The sequence below is a fragment of the Aphelocoma coerulescens genome, chromosome 2, assembly GCF_041296385.1.
Source record: "Aphelocoma coerulescens isolate FSJ_1873_10779 chromosome 2, UR_Acoe_1.0, whole genome shotgun sequence".
Lineage (NCBI taxonomy): Eukaryota > Metazoa > Chordata > Aves > Passeriformes > Corvidae > Aphelocoma > Aphelocoma coerulescens.
This window is the reverse complement of record NC_091015.1, coordinates 22,046,513-22,057,998: the sequence shown is the minus strand read 5'-3', so window position 1 is coordinate 22,057,998 and position 11,486 is coordinate 22,046,513. Positions and strand designations below refer to the sequence as shown.

Below are 11,486 nucleotides of genomic sequence, written 5' to 3'. Positions count from 1 at the left end.
TTATAAAGTTCTGCAGAAATTATGCTAATAAACAGAAAATGTTATGCTTCCAGATTTCTTACAGCAGACCATTTACCCTACAAGGTCTCCATCAGTAGTTTCAGTCATACAGACTCCAGCAACTGATTTCTCATTGTCTTGCGACTGAATTAAATAGCTCTCACTAGGAGAAGTAGGGAGTTCTATGTTTTGCAAAGTCGCGTTCCAGCTCAGACCAAGCTGTGGCCATTCCGGCTGATGCTGCTCCCTGGGGTACTGGGTGGTCAGTGGGAGCAAATCACGGGATGTACCGGTGAGTTCCTCCAGCCAGGAGGAGACTGCTGGATCAAAGTTGGGGCCGTTCCAGCTAATCCCCAAACCCGGAGCAGCCTCTAACTGAACATAAAAAGAGCTTCCTCGCTTCAGTGGGACACGGGCCACAGAACACCGCTTTCCCTAGAGCGGCAGTCCCGGGACGCGCCAAGGACCGGCTCCACCTCTGCTGCCCGCGGCCAGCGGCTTCGGGGTGCAGCCTCCTCCTCCCCCTTCTCCTCCTCAGCGGAGCGGTTCCGTCCACGGGCGCTGCCTCCCGCGGGTGTCTGACAGCTGCTGGCCGGGAGCCGCCGGGACCTGAGCCCACTCCCCCTCGCCGGCAGCCCCGCACTGACCCCAGCCGCCTCAGCACTCCCCACCCGCATCCCGCTCGGACGGACCCATGTTCCATCCACCCCACCCACCCGTGCGAGCGGGCCCGAGGCAGCGCCGCGCCCTTCCTGCGCCGGGAAATGCGGCCGCGGGGCCATAGGCCTGTACCACCGTGCCGGAGGGGGAACTTGGACGGGAGGAGATCGGAGGGGGTGGTCCCTCAGCTCCCGACGGCACCGCCCGGCACCGCCTGCTGCCCCGATGACGGCAGGTCGCCGCTTGCCCCGCCCGGGCGGCGGTGGCACGCGGGCTCCGGGAAGGGCCGGGGCTGGAAGCCGCCGCCCTCCCTGCATATCCGGGTGGTTGCTCCGAGGCGCGACCGGACCGCCGGAGCCGGTGCCAGGCGAAGATGGCGTATCCCGGGCAGCCGGCGCCCGGCGGGTTCTGCCAGGGCGGGGTGAGCGGGGGCTGCGGCCCGCGGGGGGATGTGGCCGGCGGCCCGCGGGGGGATGTGGCCGGCGGCCCGCGGGGTGAGCGGGGGCTGCGGCCCGCGGGGGGATGTGGCCGGCGGCCCGCGGGGGGATGTGGCCGGCGGCCCGGGGGGCGCGGCGGGAGCTGTGTGAGGCGGGGGCTGCCCGGCCTCCGACCGCCGCTCCCGCCGGGAGGTGCCGCAGGCGCCAACTCGGGGCTGCGCCCGCAGGAGAAGGGAGGGAGGAGGCACATCCCACGCAGCTGCTGCCGCGGGGCGAAAGTCTCTGCTGAGGTGTCATTCCATGATTTTCAATTAAGAATCAGTTTTATTTAAAGATTTTCACACTTAATGCATATTCCTCCATGTATTTCCTCTAGAGATCTGTTTAGCTCAACTTTTCTGAGGTGGAAAGAAAAATCTGCAGTGCCGTATTATTTCTTCTGGCCGTTTTCTCCTAGTAGTAGAATAAAATGAAACCTTGGTGGGATAGACCAGGCTATATCTAGATCAGTGGCTTGCTCCTGTGCAAGGTTTTACACTGGTCGGCTTACATTACGAGAAATTAGTATATCAGTACTGAAACTGAGAGCTGGTTTTGTTTTGTTGGGTTTTTGTTGGTTTTTTTTCATAGGGAGTTTCTTTTTTGTTTGTTTTTTTTTTGGCATGGTGTGTACAGAAAAACATAAGTTGATAAGTACGGATCCTTTACTGAATCATTGATTTAATTTTCTTCTTGATTTCCAAAGTATGGAGGAGCCCCAGGAGGACCAGCATTCCCTGGACAAGCTCAGGATCCTTTGTTTGGTTATTTTGCTGCAGTAGGAGGGCAGGTAAACCTATAAAATGTTATTTACTTCTTTATTTACTTCAGGATTTTTTTTCCTGGGGAATATTTTCTACCTTTGGAAGGAGGAATGCCTAGTATTTGCAGTGAGAAAAACTGATATTTCGAGTTTAAAAAAAAAAATCCAGAATTGTTTTACTTAGCCTATTTGCTATATATAGCTGTATTAGTCTGTGTTACAGCTGTACACATACAGGAACTATACAGTTTGAATAATGCTGTTAGTTTCTATATTGTTTGTGTAAATACATACATTCAATCACAAATATATGCATGTATGCCTATATTTCCTATATAGGTATAAACAGGGAATATACAGATGCATGAAATTTTGTAACTGATTCGTGACTCAGCTCTGGGCTGGTGACTGCTGCCAAGTTTAGGAGAAAGAAACCAGAAACATTGGAAAGCATGGGCTGTGGGGATGGCCTGGCTAAGAGCAGGAAATGCTAATAGGAAAGAGGTCATTACATGATGTTAATAGACTCACAAATGGAAAAGCAGTCATGGGTTGTGCCAGCATCTGGGTTTACTGGTAGCATAGAGAAATTATTCTTTTAGAGGAAAGGCATTCACAACTCTTTTTTTTTTCTTCCCTGTCATTCTGCACTGCATTTTTAATTTCTTTCCTGTAATTTTGTGGCATATATTGTTTGTATGATCATGTATGTTACTAGAAGTAAGTGCTGTTTGAACTGTACTACAGAGCTTAGCAGAAATTAAGTTAGGTTTATTGAGCTGAAGTTCCGTGTCTGTTGGCCATAGTATAGCTATTTATTGCACACTTGTAGGGTGTGTGCAGATCTAAAACTCTGCTCTTAGATCTGTTATCCTTGGGTAGGTACAACCACAATGAATGTTTGAATTCAGCAATATTAGCTGATGTTCAGATTCCCACCATAACTTGGATTCGTTTTGTTCTCTGTGTTACTCTTTTGAATTAATAACGCATCTTGCAATCTGTATCTTACTGTCTTCTAACTCCTTATGAAAATATTTAGACCATGTGTTTTTGTAGTAAAGGAGAACACTGGAATGACCTCTGTGTAGTGAGGCCTCTCTGAGAGGGTGGAGCCTAGTTGAGTTCTGCTGAATATGCTAACAATTTGTCTGCCAGCTGAGATGTCTCTGTGTGCAGGTGCCACCTGGATGTGTGCCAGGAATCAGCAGTGGAGCCAGTAACTGACGCTGGAAACATGAATAAGCTCCTATTGTAAAGAGAAAGGGGGGTAGCAGCAAACAGGATACAGCGCTGTGGAGAAGAGGTGGTGGGAGCTGGACCTCAGCAAAACATAGATATGGATACTGGAAGCTGGGGAACCAGTATGATCAAGTTAGCACTTCAGAATACTTAAGTTAATAGTCTGAAATACTTTCTTTTTGTAGAAATCATTCCTTACTGAAATGAACTCAGTAGCTTTTGAAGTTATCCTTGGAATTTGAGGTGTCTGTTTCTGGGACCAGTGGCTGTGCAGAAGTAAAAACCCTGTAAGGAGACAGTGAAATGGAACAGAAAAATTATCAGTTGCTTTTATGGCCATCCGTGCAACTCTGTAAAAAGCCACATCTCAGTTTATCCATATGTACTTACTTAAGAATTAGTATGTTTTGGTTATGGTTTGCTGCTCTCTGTGTTGTTTTTATGCCTATATAATATATAATGTTTTCTCTGAGCTTTCTTTGAAATAGTTTACAACAGGGATCTTGTCTTTGACTTGATGAACTAGTTTCCTTTGTTTACAGAAGTAAAAAGTATTGTTTCAAATCTTTATTCAATTGAGTCTTTGTAGGAAGTAGTAATATATTTTTTAGCCTGTTTGCATAGCCCATATGCATTGTCTAGTTTAGCTGCTTATGTTCTACTAAAAAAAAAAGACAAGCATCTTTTTGGTAATGTTAATCTTGATTACAGTCATGCTTTTCTGTCTTCCTCTGTTTTAAAGTTACGCAGTTCCTATCTTTATTTCAGAGGGTACAAAGCCTTTGAAGAGATTAGTTACTTAATATTAATAGATATTTCAAATCTTCTTTTCCCCCTGTAAATATAAAGCGTTAAATACATGTGTATAATTAGACTGATGGAGTAGATTGGAAACAGTTTTGTGTTTAGCTGCCATTAACTTTACATAGAATCAAAATGTTGCTTTTTTTTCCAGACCTTTTCAAATATCATTTAACATAGAACTACTATTTGTCTTTTAAACAATGATACTTCATTTCTGAAGGTTATCAGGCTGTGCTAGTCCCACTATACCATTTGGTAGCATATCCCTGTTCTTGAAAAAAAGTGCTTTCAAAAGTGGGTTTAAAAACAATAGGAAAATGCTGTAGCAGCAGGATAATAGAATATGATGAATTGGAAGGGACCTACAAGGATCATTGAGTCCAACTCCTGGCCCTGCACAAGACACCCCAAGAGTCACACCAAGTGTCCAAGTGTGTTGTCCAAATACTTCTTGAACTCTTAACAGGCTTGGTCCTGTGATCACTTCTCTGGGAAGCCCATTCCAGTGCTCAGCCACCCTCTGGGTGAAAAACCTTTTCCTGGTATCCAACCTAAATCTCCCCTGACTCGGCTTTTCATCTTCTAATGCGTTACAGAAGTGGCATCATTTTTTTATGTCTACAGACATAACATTCCATTCCTGAATGAGGTTAAATTAAACTCTCTGTGAACCAAACTTCCTGTTGGGGATATGAAGAATAAAACTTAGAATTCCAGCTCCACTTGTGACAGCTCATTGCTTTCCATGAATTGGCAGTTGTTTTCTCTATTTGGCCTGGAGCAGGATTCGTTGGAAGTGAGGCATTTTCCAACTGTGTGGCTAGGTATCTTTTCTGGGTTTGTTTTGTTTTTCTTTTAAAGTTCTTTGCTTTCTGCCTTTGCTTGTTCCGCTAGCAATTTAAAATTTTTTAAAAACCTGGAATTTTTATATTTGTCAGTTACGAGGATGTCTTGAGAAGGGTAGCTAATGGAATGCCACTGGAAAGGGAGTGGGTACTGGGAATAAGCAGCCTGGGAGAGGGTATTAAAACAATAGCTGATACATCTCCTGTTATCGAAAGGATGGACAAATAGATGCTGATGAGCTACAGAGATGTCTCACCCAGTCAGGGATTGCAGGAGCATATAAACGTAAGTTAACGATTTAAATAAACAAGCAAATCTAAAGCGCACAAAATCTTCTTCCCATACTAGAAAATGCTTGTAGTTGTGCCTTCTGCAGAGCTGGGGTTTTTTCTTTGCATGGCAAATGGGTTTCCTTTCCATATCTTGGAAATGTAAATTCTCTGTATTCAGTTCTGTGCACCAAGGACTTGCCTTCTCAGCCTCCTTAGGTCCCCACTCTGCTGGGCTGTGGAGTTGAAGTGGTTTGTTTTGTAATGGACAGACTGTTCTTAAAAAGATGCTTTGCTTTGGCTTGAACTGAGCTTTGATAATGACCAAAATCTGTGGCAGGATTCCTCTGTTGGGATACCTCCTGTTCAGTCACAGCTTCTGTGAGTGAAACTGGCTTGAACAAGTGGTGTCTGTGGGGGGTAACGTAAATGACCACTTTGAAACCCAGAACTGTTGTGGATTAAGATAAGAGCAAGTTAATTTTAAATGCAACTTGAATTGCCTCCAAATTGTCCACTGTCAGTTTTTCTAACAAGTAATGGCTCTTGCTTGGATCAAAATATGGTATGGCTGCATACAGGGGAACCAATTACATAATACTTTATGCATTAGAATATATTTTTTTATGTATATAATATATATAATTTCAATTTCAGTATATAATTTCACTTTATAATAAATCTGAAATTTTATGTTTAGACAAAACTGAAGATTATGATCTTAAAAGAATTTATTTTTCCTTTTTCTAATTTTAACAGCTTTCAACTTGGAGACTTGCAGACTTATGATCTCAATGCTGGATGTATCCTTTACTACGAAATGTAAACATTTTTGCATTATGTAAGCAAAGATGAGAGAGTGCCAAAACATTTGGAAAATGCTTTGTAGTTTCCATTCAGCCTTTACTTGATAAGTCTTGTGATCATTGTGATTGAGAAGCTACAAAACTCCATTCTTACTAATTTTAAAGAATGAAGAAGTAATAATAAATGAGGCTCTCAGTGACCAACCTTTTTACAACAAGTGGTATCCCTCTAAGCCTGGGAAACTGTTGCTCCACTAACTGTATGAAGGGTCACGTCTGGTGGCCCAGAATAAATTGTGCAAATCACTTATTGTGCTTTTCAAATAGGACAACTTTCCAATTTTTCATCCTTCCTCATGAATTTTAAATACTTGTACTACACAGCCTGAATACAATCTAAGTCCCCCTAAATCCTGTTCCATGAATTAATCAGGTTTGAGTATCTAATGGAATGGTATGTGGCATTCAGCAGTAGGACCTATGGAAGACTTAGATATACTGTGTGAGGCTGGAATCTTGGGAGGTTTTTTAGCCAAAACTTAAAGTTTTGCTGCTGAAAAAGAAAAAAGCATAAATGAAACGGGAAGGGCTCTTAGCTCACCTTGAACAAACCACTAAGAATACGAGAGAACTGATACAACAATTTATTCTTTGGCATCTATTTTTATTTCAGCTATGTATTTAATTGGTTACAGTTATATAGCAGCAGGTAAAAGAGAAGTGTGTCAACTAAAGTAGAAGTCACAAAGAGGAAATGGCTTTAGCAGGTTTCACCGGGAAGAAATGGGGAGAGTAGGTTCTCTGACCTTAGGTTTTGGGCAGTATTACCCCCATCTGTGCTGGGGGATACTTCAGTTAGTTTTCTGCAAGAAACATAAATAAAGTAAAATCTTACTAATACTGACCTTCAGGCAAGAGTTTTTAACTACAGAGAGATGCCTTTTTTGTCTTTTTTGTTGGTGATTTTGTTTAGTTAAGAAATGTTTTTCTTAGCTTTGAAATCAGAGGGATATGTCTGGCACCCTGGGATTTAACGAGTTTAAAGAACTCTGGGCTGTGGTCAATGGCTGGAAGCAACACTTTGTAAGTTTTGACAGTGATGGAAGTGGCACAGTGGATCGCCAGGAACTGGAGAAAGCCTTGATGACTATGGGTAAGTTATGAATTGTTCTTGCTTCTGACACTGACTTACACCATTTCCCAGTAACAGTTTTCATCCTGCAGTAACTAATATGTGATATTTCCAATGAAAACGTGTTGGATTCTGTTAATTTACCTGTCTTTTCACAGTAAGACTTTTTATTTTCAAATAGGATTTAGACTGAGCCCACAGGCTGTGACTGCAATCACAAAGCGATACAGCACTCAAGGGAAGATTGCATTCGATGATTACATTGCCTGCTGTGTGAAACTCAGAGCTCTCACTGGTATGCTGGATTATAGCCTTGTTACTGTCATCCCCATAATATATTTCTATTTAATAAAACCTGATTGTTCACTTATCTCCAGTTCAACTTTGGCATACTACAAAAGAGGTTTCTTTCAGTAGTCTACAGGCAGAAGTGCAACAACTATAGATAAGGATTGTTTAAATTCTCATGAAAAAAAGGACTTTATACTGATGCAGGTTTTACTCCAGAGACTGGAAGAGTTATGTTATCAAAATTGGAAAACTTTGTTTATTAACAGAACATAAAGGGTTGTATATGATAAATACAAAAATTTAGAATGGGAAATTAAGTCTTGGAATTAACTGCAGTATTCTTCATCAGTTCTCCTTCATGTGACTTGGGGAATTTTAGGAAAGTACTATACACTTTAAAAATTTTGTTTATCTGTAATTCTTCTTACCTGGTTTCTGTTTTCTTAATGCTTTTTTGCAGAATGCTTTAGAAGAAGGGATACAACTCAGCAGGGTTTTGTGAACTTCCACTATGATGATGTAAGTGAATTTTAAGGAATCTATTAAAATTCCAGGGTAAAACAAAAGAAAAACTTAATCAGTTATTATTTGAGTTTGTGCCTACCTTCCCTACACATAGAGTGAGAACCCAAAAGTTCTGGGGCTTGTTGAGTATTGTCTCAAAAAGCTTTCCTGTATTTTACAGAGTTCTATAAAATGTTGTGTACTTTTTTCTGAACTTCTAACCAGAGTGGTTCAAGAAGATCCAAGAAACTACACTACTTGCTAGCATCACTTTCCGTGACTTTCTTTTCATTTTCTGTTTTAAAGCTTGGTAGGCATTTTTCCCAGGAAAAGTTGGTGGAGGTCTGGTGGAAACAGACAGAAATCACACTCAGTCAGGCTTGTGGGTCTGGGCTTCCTAGCCACATCTGTGCTGCTAAAAGAGAACACTAGATTAAAATCATTCTGGATTTGGGTGTTTTGGGGTTTGGGATTTTTTTTGGTGGGGGGAGGAGGGCCATGTGTGCTAGTTTTTTGTTGTTGTTTTTTGTTGTTGTTACCATTAAGGAGATGCTTTAACTATTTGCGTATTTTCATAGGTATTTTAAAGCTTCACTGTTCGTGGACTGAATTTCTTTACAGAAAAGTGTAGTGACAATGAGTATTGTCGGAGAAAAAGTAAAAAGCCGTTCTCTGCTGTACATCTAATAAGTGGCTATTCTCTTCTCAGTTCATACAGTGTGTTATGAGCATCTAAATCAAAAGGAAGCAAGCCATGGATGGGCATGATTTAACATTCCAGGTTTATGAGCATCTAAATCAAAAGGAAGCAAGCTGTGGATGATCATGATTTAACATTCCAGTATGTGTTTTGCTTTGCGAAGTCCTCCAATGATTGTGTATCTCAATATTGGAAATTGCATATTTTATGAAGGTATCACTTCACACACATTTTTTTAGTCTTGATAATGAATATAAACTACTTATGTACTGTTGTCTCTAACTTCCAATGTGTGATTATTAAAGATGCTTTTATTTTCATAAACTTGCAATTCACTATGTATAACTCAGATCATGCAAATGGTAAGATTTTCAGTAATGTGTCTACTTATTTTTCCCATGATTCACTAAAATCAGTTTCTGGACTGCACCTTACCTTTTTCTGACTTAAACAGTAACACGTGTATGACTTCAGAGGATACATATTCTCTGGTCTTTGACAACGTAAGACAGATGTACTAACTGAAAGGGCTTTTGGAATGGTCATTTTGCACTGCTCTGTTAGAACATCAGTAAGTTTTGGTTGCTTATTTTGTCAGCTCTTTGGAGATGAAGCAAGCCTGTGACACCATGCACTAAGACTACCTGCTAGAACTTCTTTTAAGCAGGGATGCAGCAAAACATAGCAGAGAACTCTTCTAGCCTTGTGCTCTGGTACAGGGGGCTTTGTTCCTGTAAGATTCTTTCTTTGTTTGTGTCACTGCATAAAACACTTTTAAACATACAAAAGCTGTGCTGTGTCAGTTTGTGCATCAGTTGTCCTTTCACAGGCAGACAGACAGACTTCTGTTACATGTAAAGGAATGTTTCTATCTCCTCCACTTTAACCCCTAGCAAGTGGCCCTCCTGCCTCAATATGCCAACTAACATACACGGGTCAAAACACACTTGGAAAAAAATCTTGCCAGATTACTCTTTCTGATCTCAGCAGTAGTTACCAATGCTGTAGTGTTCATGAAAGCAGATACAGACAGGCAAGGCTTACTTGCCTGAGGCTTTTCAGGGAAAAAAAAAGGATTTTTGTTAGGTGGGAGTTTTCTGGTTGCTTTTGTTGTAGACATTTTTGAGGGGAAGATGGGCATATGGAAAGAGGGAGCAGCACAACTGTACAGAGGTAGTTCATACTTTTTTCCAATGAAGTAAGTTAATGAAACTTCTGTTAATTTTGGTCACTTCTGCCTACCATAGAAGAGTGATAGATGTTTTACTGCTTGTGAATGCAAAGAACGCCAGAAGAATGTTAAAGGTATTTGTATTTCTTAAGTAGTTTAGGGCACTTTTGGGGAGGAATTTTTGTATTAAGGAATGAAAGCAAAACTATACATACATACGTGCATATATATGGACACGTGTATACATCATTGGACAAACAACTCTTCAGAGCAGGAATCTTGCTCGGAGATACTGTATTATACCCTGCTTTGTGGAGATTACTATGAAATCCTCGTCTTTAGTTTCTGGGCTATAAATTCAAAGTGGGCTGGTCTCACCTAAAGAAGCAACTTGTACTTACTGCTTGAATTTAGAATCCTTTAGATATTGCTTGTAGTTTCACTTCAGAAGCTAGTTCTCTTTCTACCCTCAAAAATGAATTTCAAAGGTATAGACAGCATTATACATCCATATTCTGGTAGTACATTGTCCCCTTGCACATGAAGTTGGGAAACAGATGAAATACTACAGAAAGTATTTCTGATGGAATGACCGAAGTCCATAAAGTTCATCTGAGTGTAGCAGCCAAATCAGTTCTGCTGCAGTTCAAAACTTTGACAGCTGATGAGGTTAGTAAGAGTATGAAACAAAGGCTGTTCTTCCTGTAGGGATTTGATTAGACTATTTTGTATAAATACAGGGCTCATCCGTACACTGTTAATTTTACCCTAAAAATAGTAAGACATCTTTACCAAAATGTTCATTACCCACACATGTTCATTTCTGCTTAGTTGTGTTTCTGGTCTCGTAGTGGCTTTGCTGGGATAGAATTAATTTTCCTTACAGCAGCCCAAAGGTTGCTGTGTTTCGGATTTGTGACTAATCAGCATCAATAACACAGCAGTGTTTCAGCTGTTGCTGGGCAGTGCTTGCACAGCATCAAGGTCTTCTCAGTTTCTCACTCTGCAATCACAGTGAGTAGGCCGACTGTGAGCAAGAGGCTGGGAGGGAACTCAGTGAGGACAGCTGACTCAAGTGGGCCAAAGCACTCAAGACCCAAGGACCCAAAACTCAAGTCTTTCTCAGTTTATTTCCCCAGGCTGAATTGGTATTTTGGCACCAGCCAGCTACTGGGCAGTGAAATGCTGCAAGAAAACTGTGAACCAATAGGGTTTTCTTATCTTGTAAACACAAACCAGTGAAAACTGGAAAAAAACCTGTTCCAAAACCAGGAGAAAATTATAGCTTCCTCAAGAAAAAATATTTTGTTTTCCATAAGCATTTCAAAAATCCAGTGTATTCATAGGGACTGATGAGACACATCTTTCAAGTTTAGGGAGAAACTAAGCTAATACATACAGATGCTAACGAGTTACTACAGAGTTTGCTGTCATAGCTAAAAAAAAGCCACCTGAAACCTTTGTGAAAATTGCTTCCCCATTAAGAGTAGATTCAGTGGACATTGAATATGCAAGTTACCTGCTTTAGAGAAACAGTTATTCTCAGAATTAATGGTTTCTCCTTCCCACAAGGCATACTGGGAAGGATACTTAAGTGACACCAAGTGGTGTCAACCACTTGAGTGCTCTCAACCTTTGAGCAAACCACTGGGCATAGTTTCAAACATATTTTTTCTAGGTTGCCCTCAAACATGCAAGCTTTGAGAACAGCAGGCCCCTAAGAAAAAGATTCAAGAAGCTTGCTGGATCATTTTCAACGCTGGAATTCGAAAAATAACATCTATATTCTACTACTAGCCTTTTCCCATGCATGCAACATCTT

General features: G+C 41.3%; 1 protein-coding gene across 2 annotated transcripts; it reads left to right on the top strand.

Moving 5' to 3' along the window:
- Positions 1 to 870: 870 nt before the first annotated feature.
- On the top strand, positions 871 to 9,281 carry SRI (sorcin). 2 transcript variants are annotated; one of them, XM_069006769.1, is made up of 8 exons: positions 945 to 1,081; positions 1,843 to 1,926; positions 5,007 to 5,076; positions 5,820 to 5,863; positions 6,872 to 7,019; positions 7,180 to 7,293; positions 7,750 to 7,808; positions 8,503 to 9,281. In XM_069006769.1, exons 1-8 carry the CDS (start codon positions 1,034 to 1,036, stop codon positions 8,527 to 8,529), a joined length of 594 nt encoding a protein of 197 aa, XP_068862870.1. In that variant the 5' UTR covers positions 945 to 1,033; the 3' UTR covers positions 8,530 to 9,281. The 2 variants fall into 2 exon arrangements, with proteins under 2 accessions (XP_068862869.1, XP_068862870.1); XM_069006768.1 differs by lacking the exon at positions 5,007 to 5,076 and having other exon boundaries at positions 871 to 1,081.
- Positions 9,282 to 11,486: the final 2,205 nt, after the last annotated feature.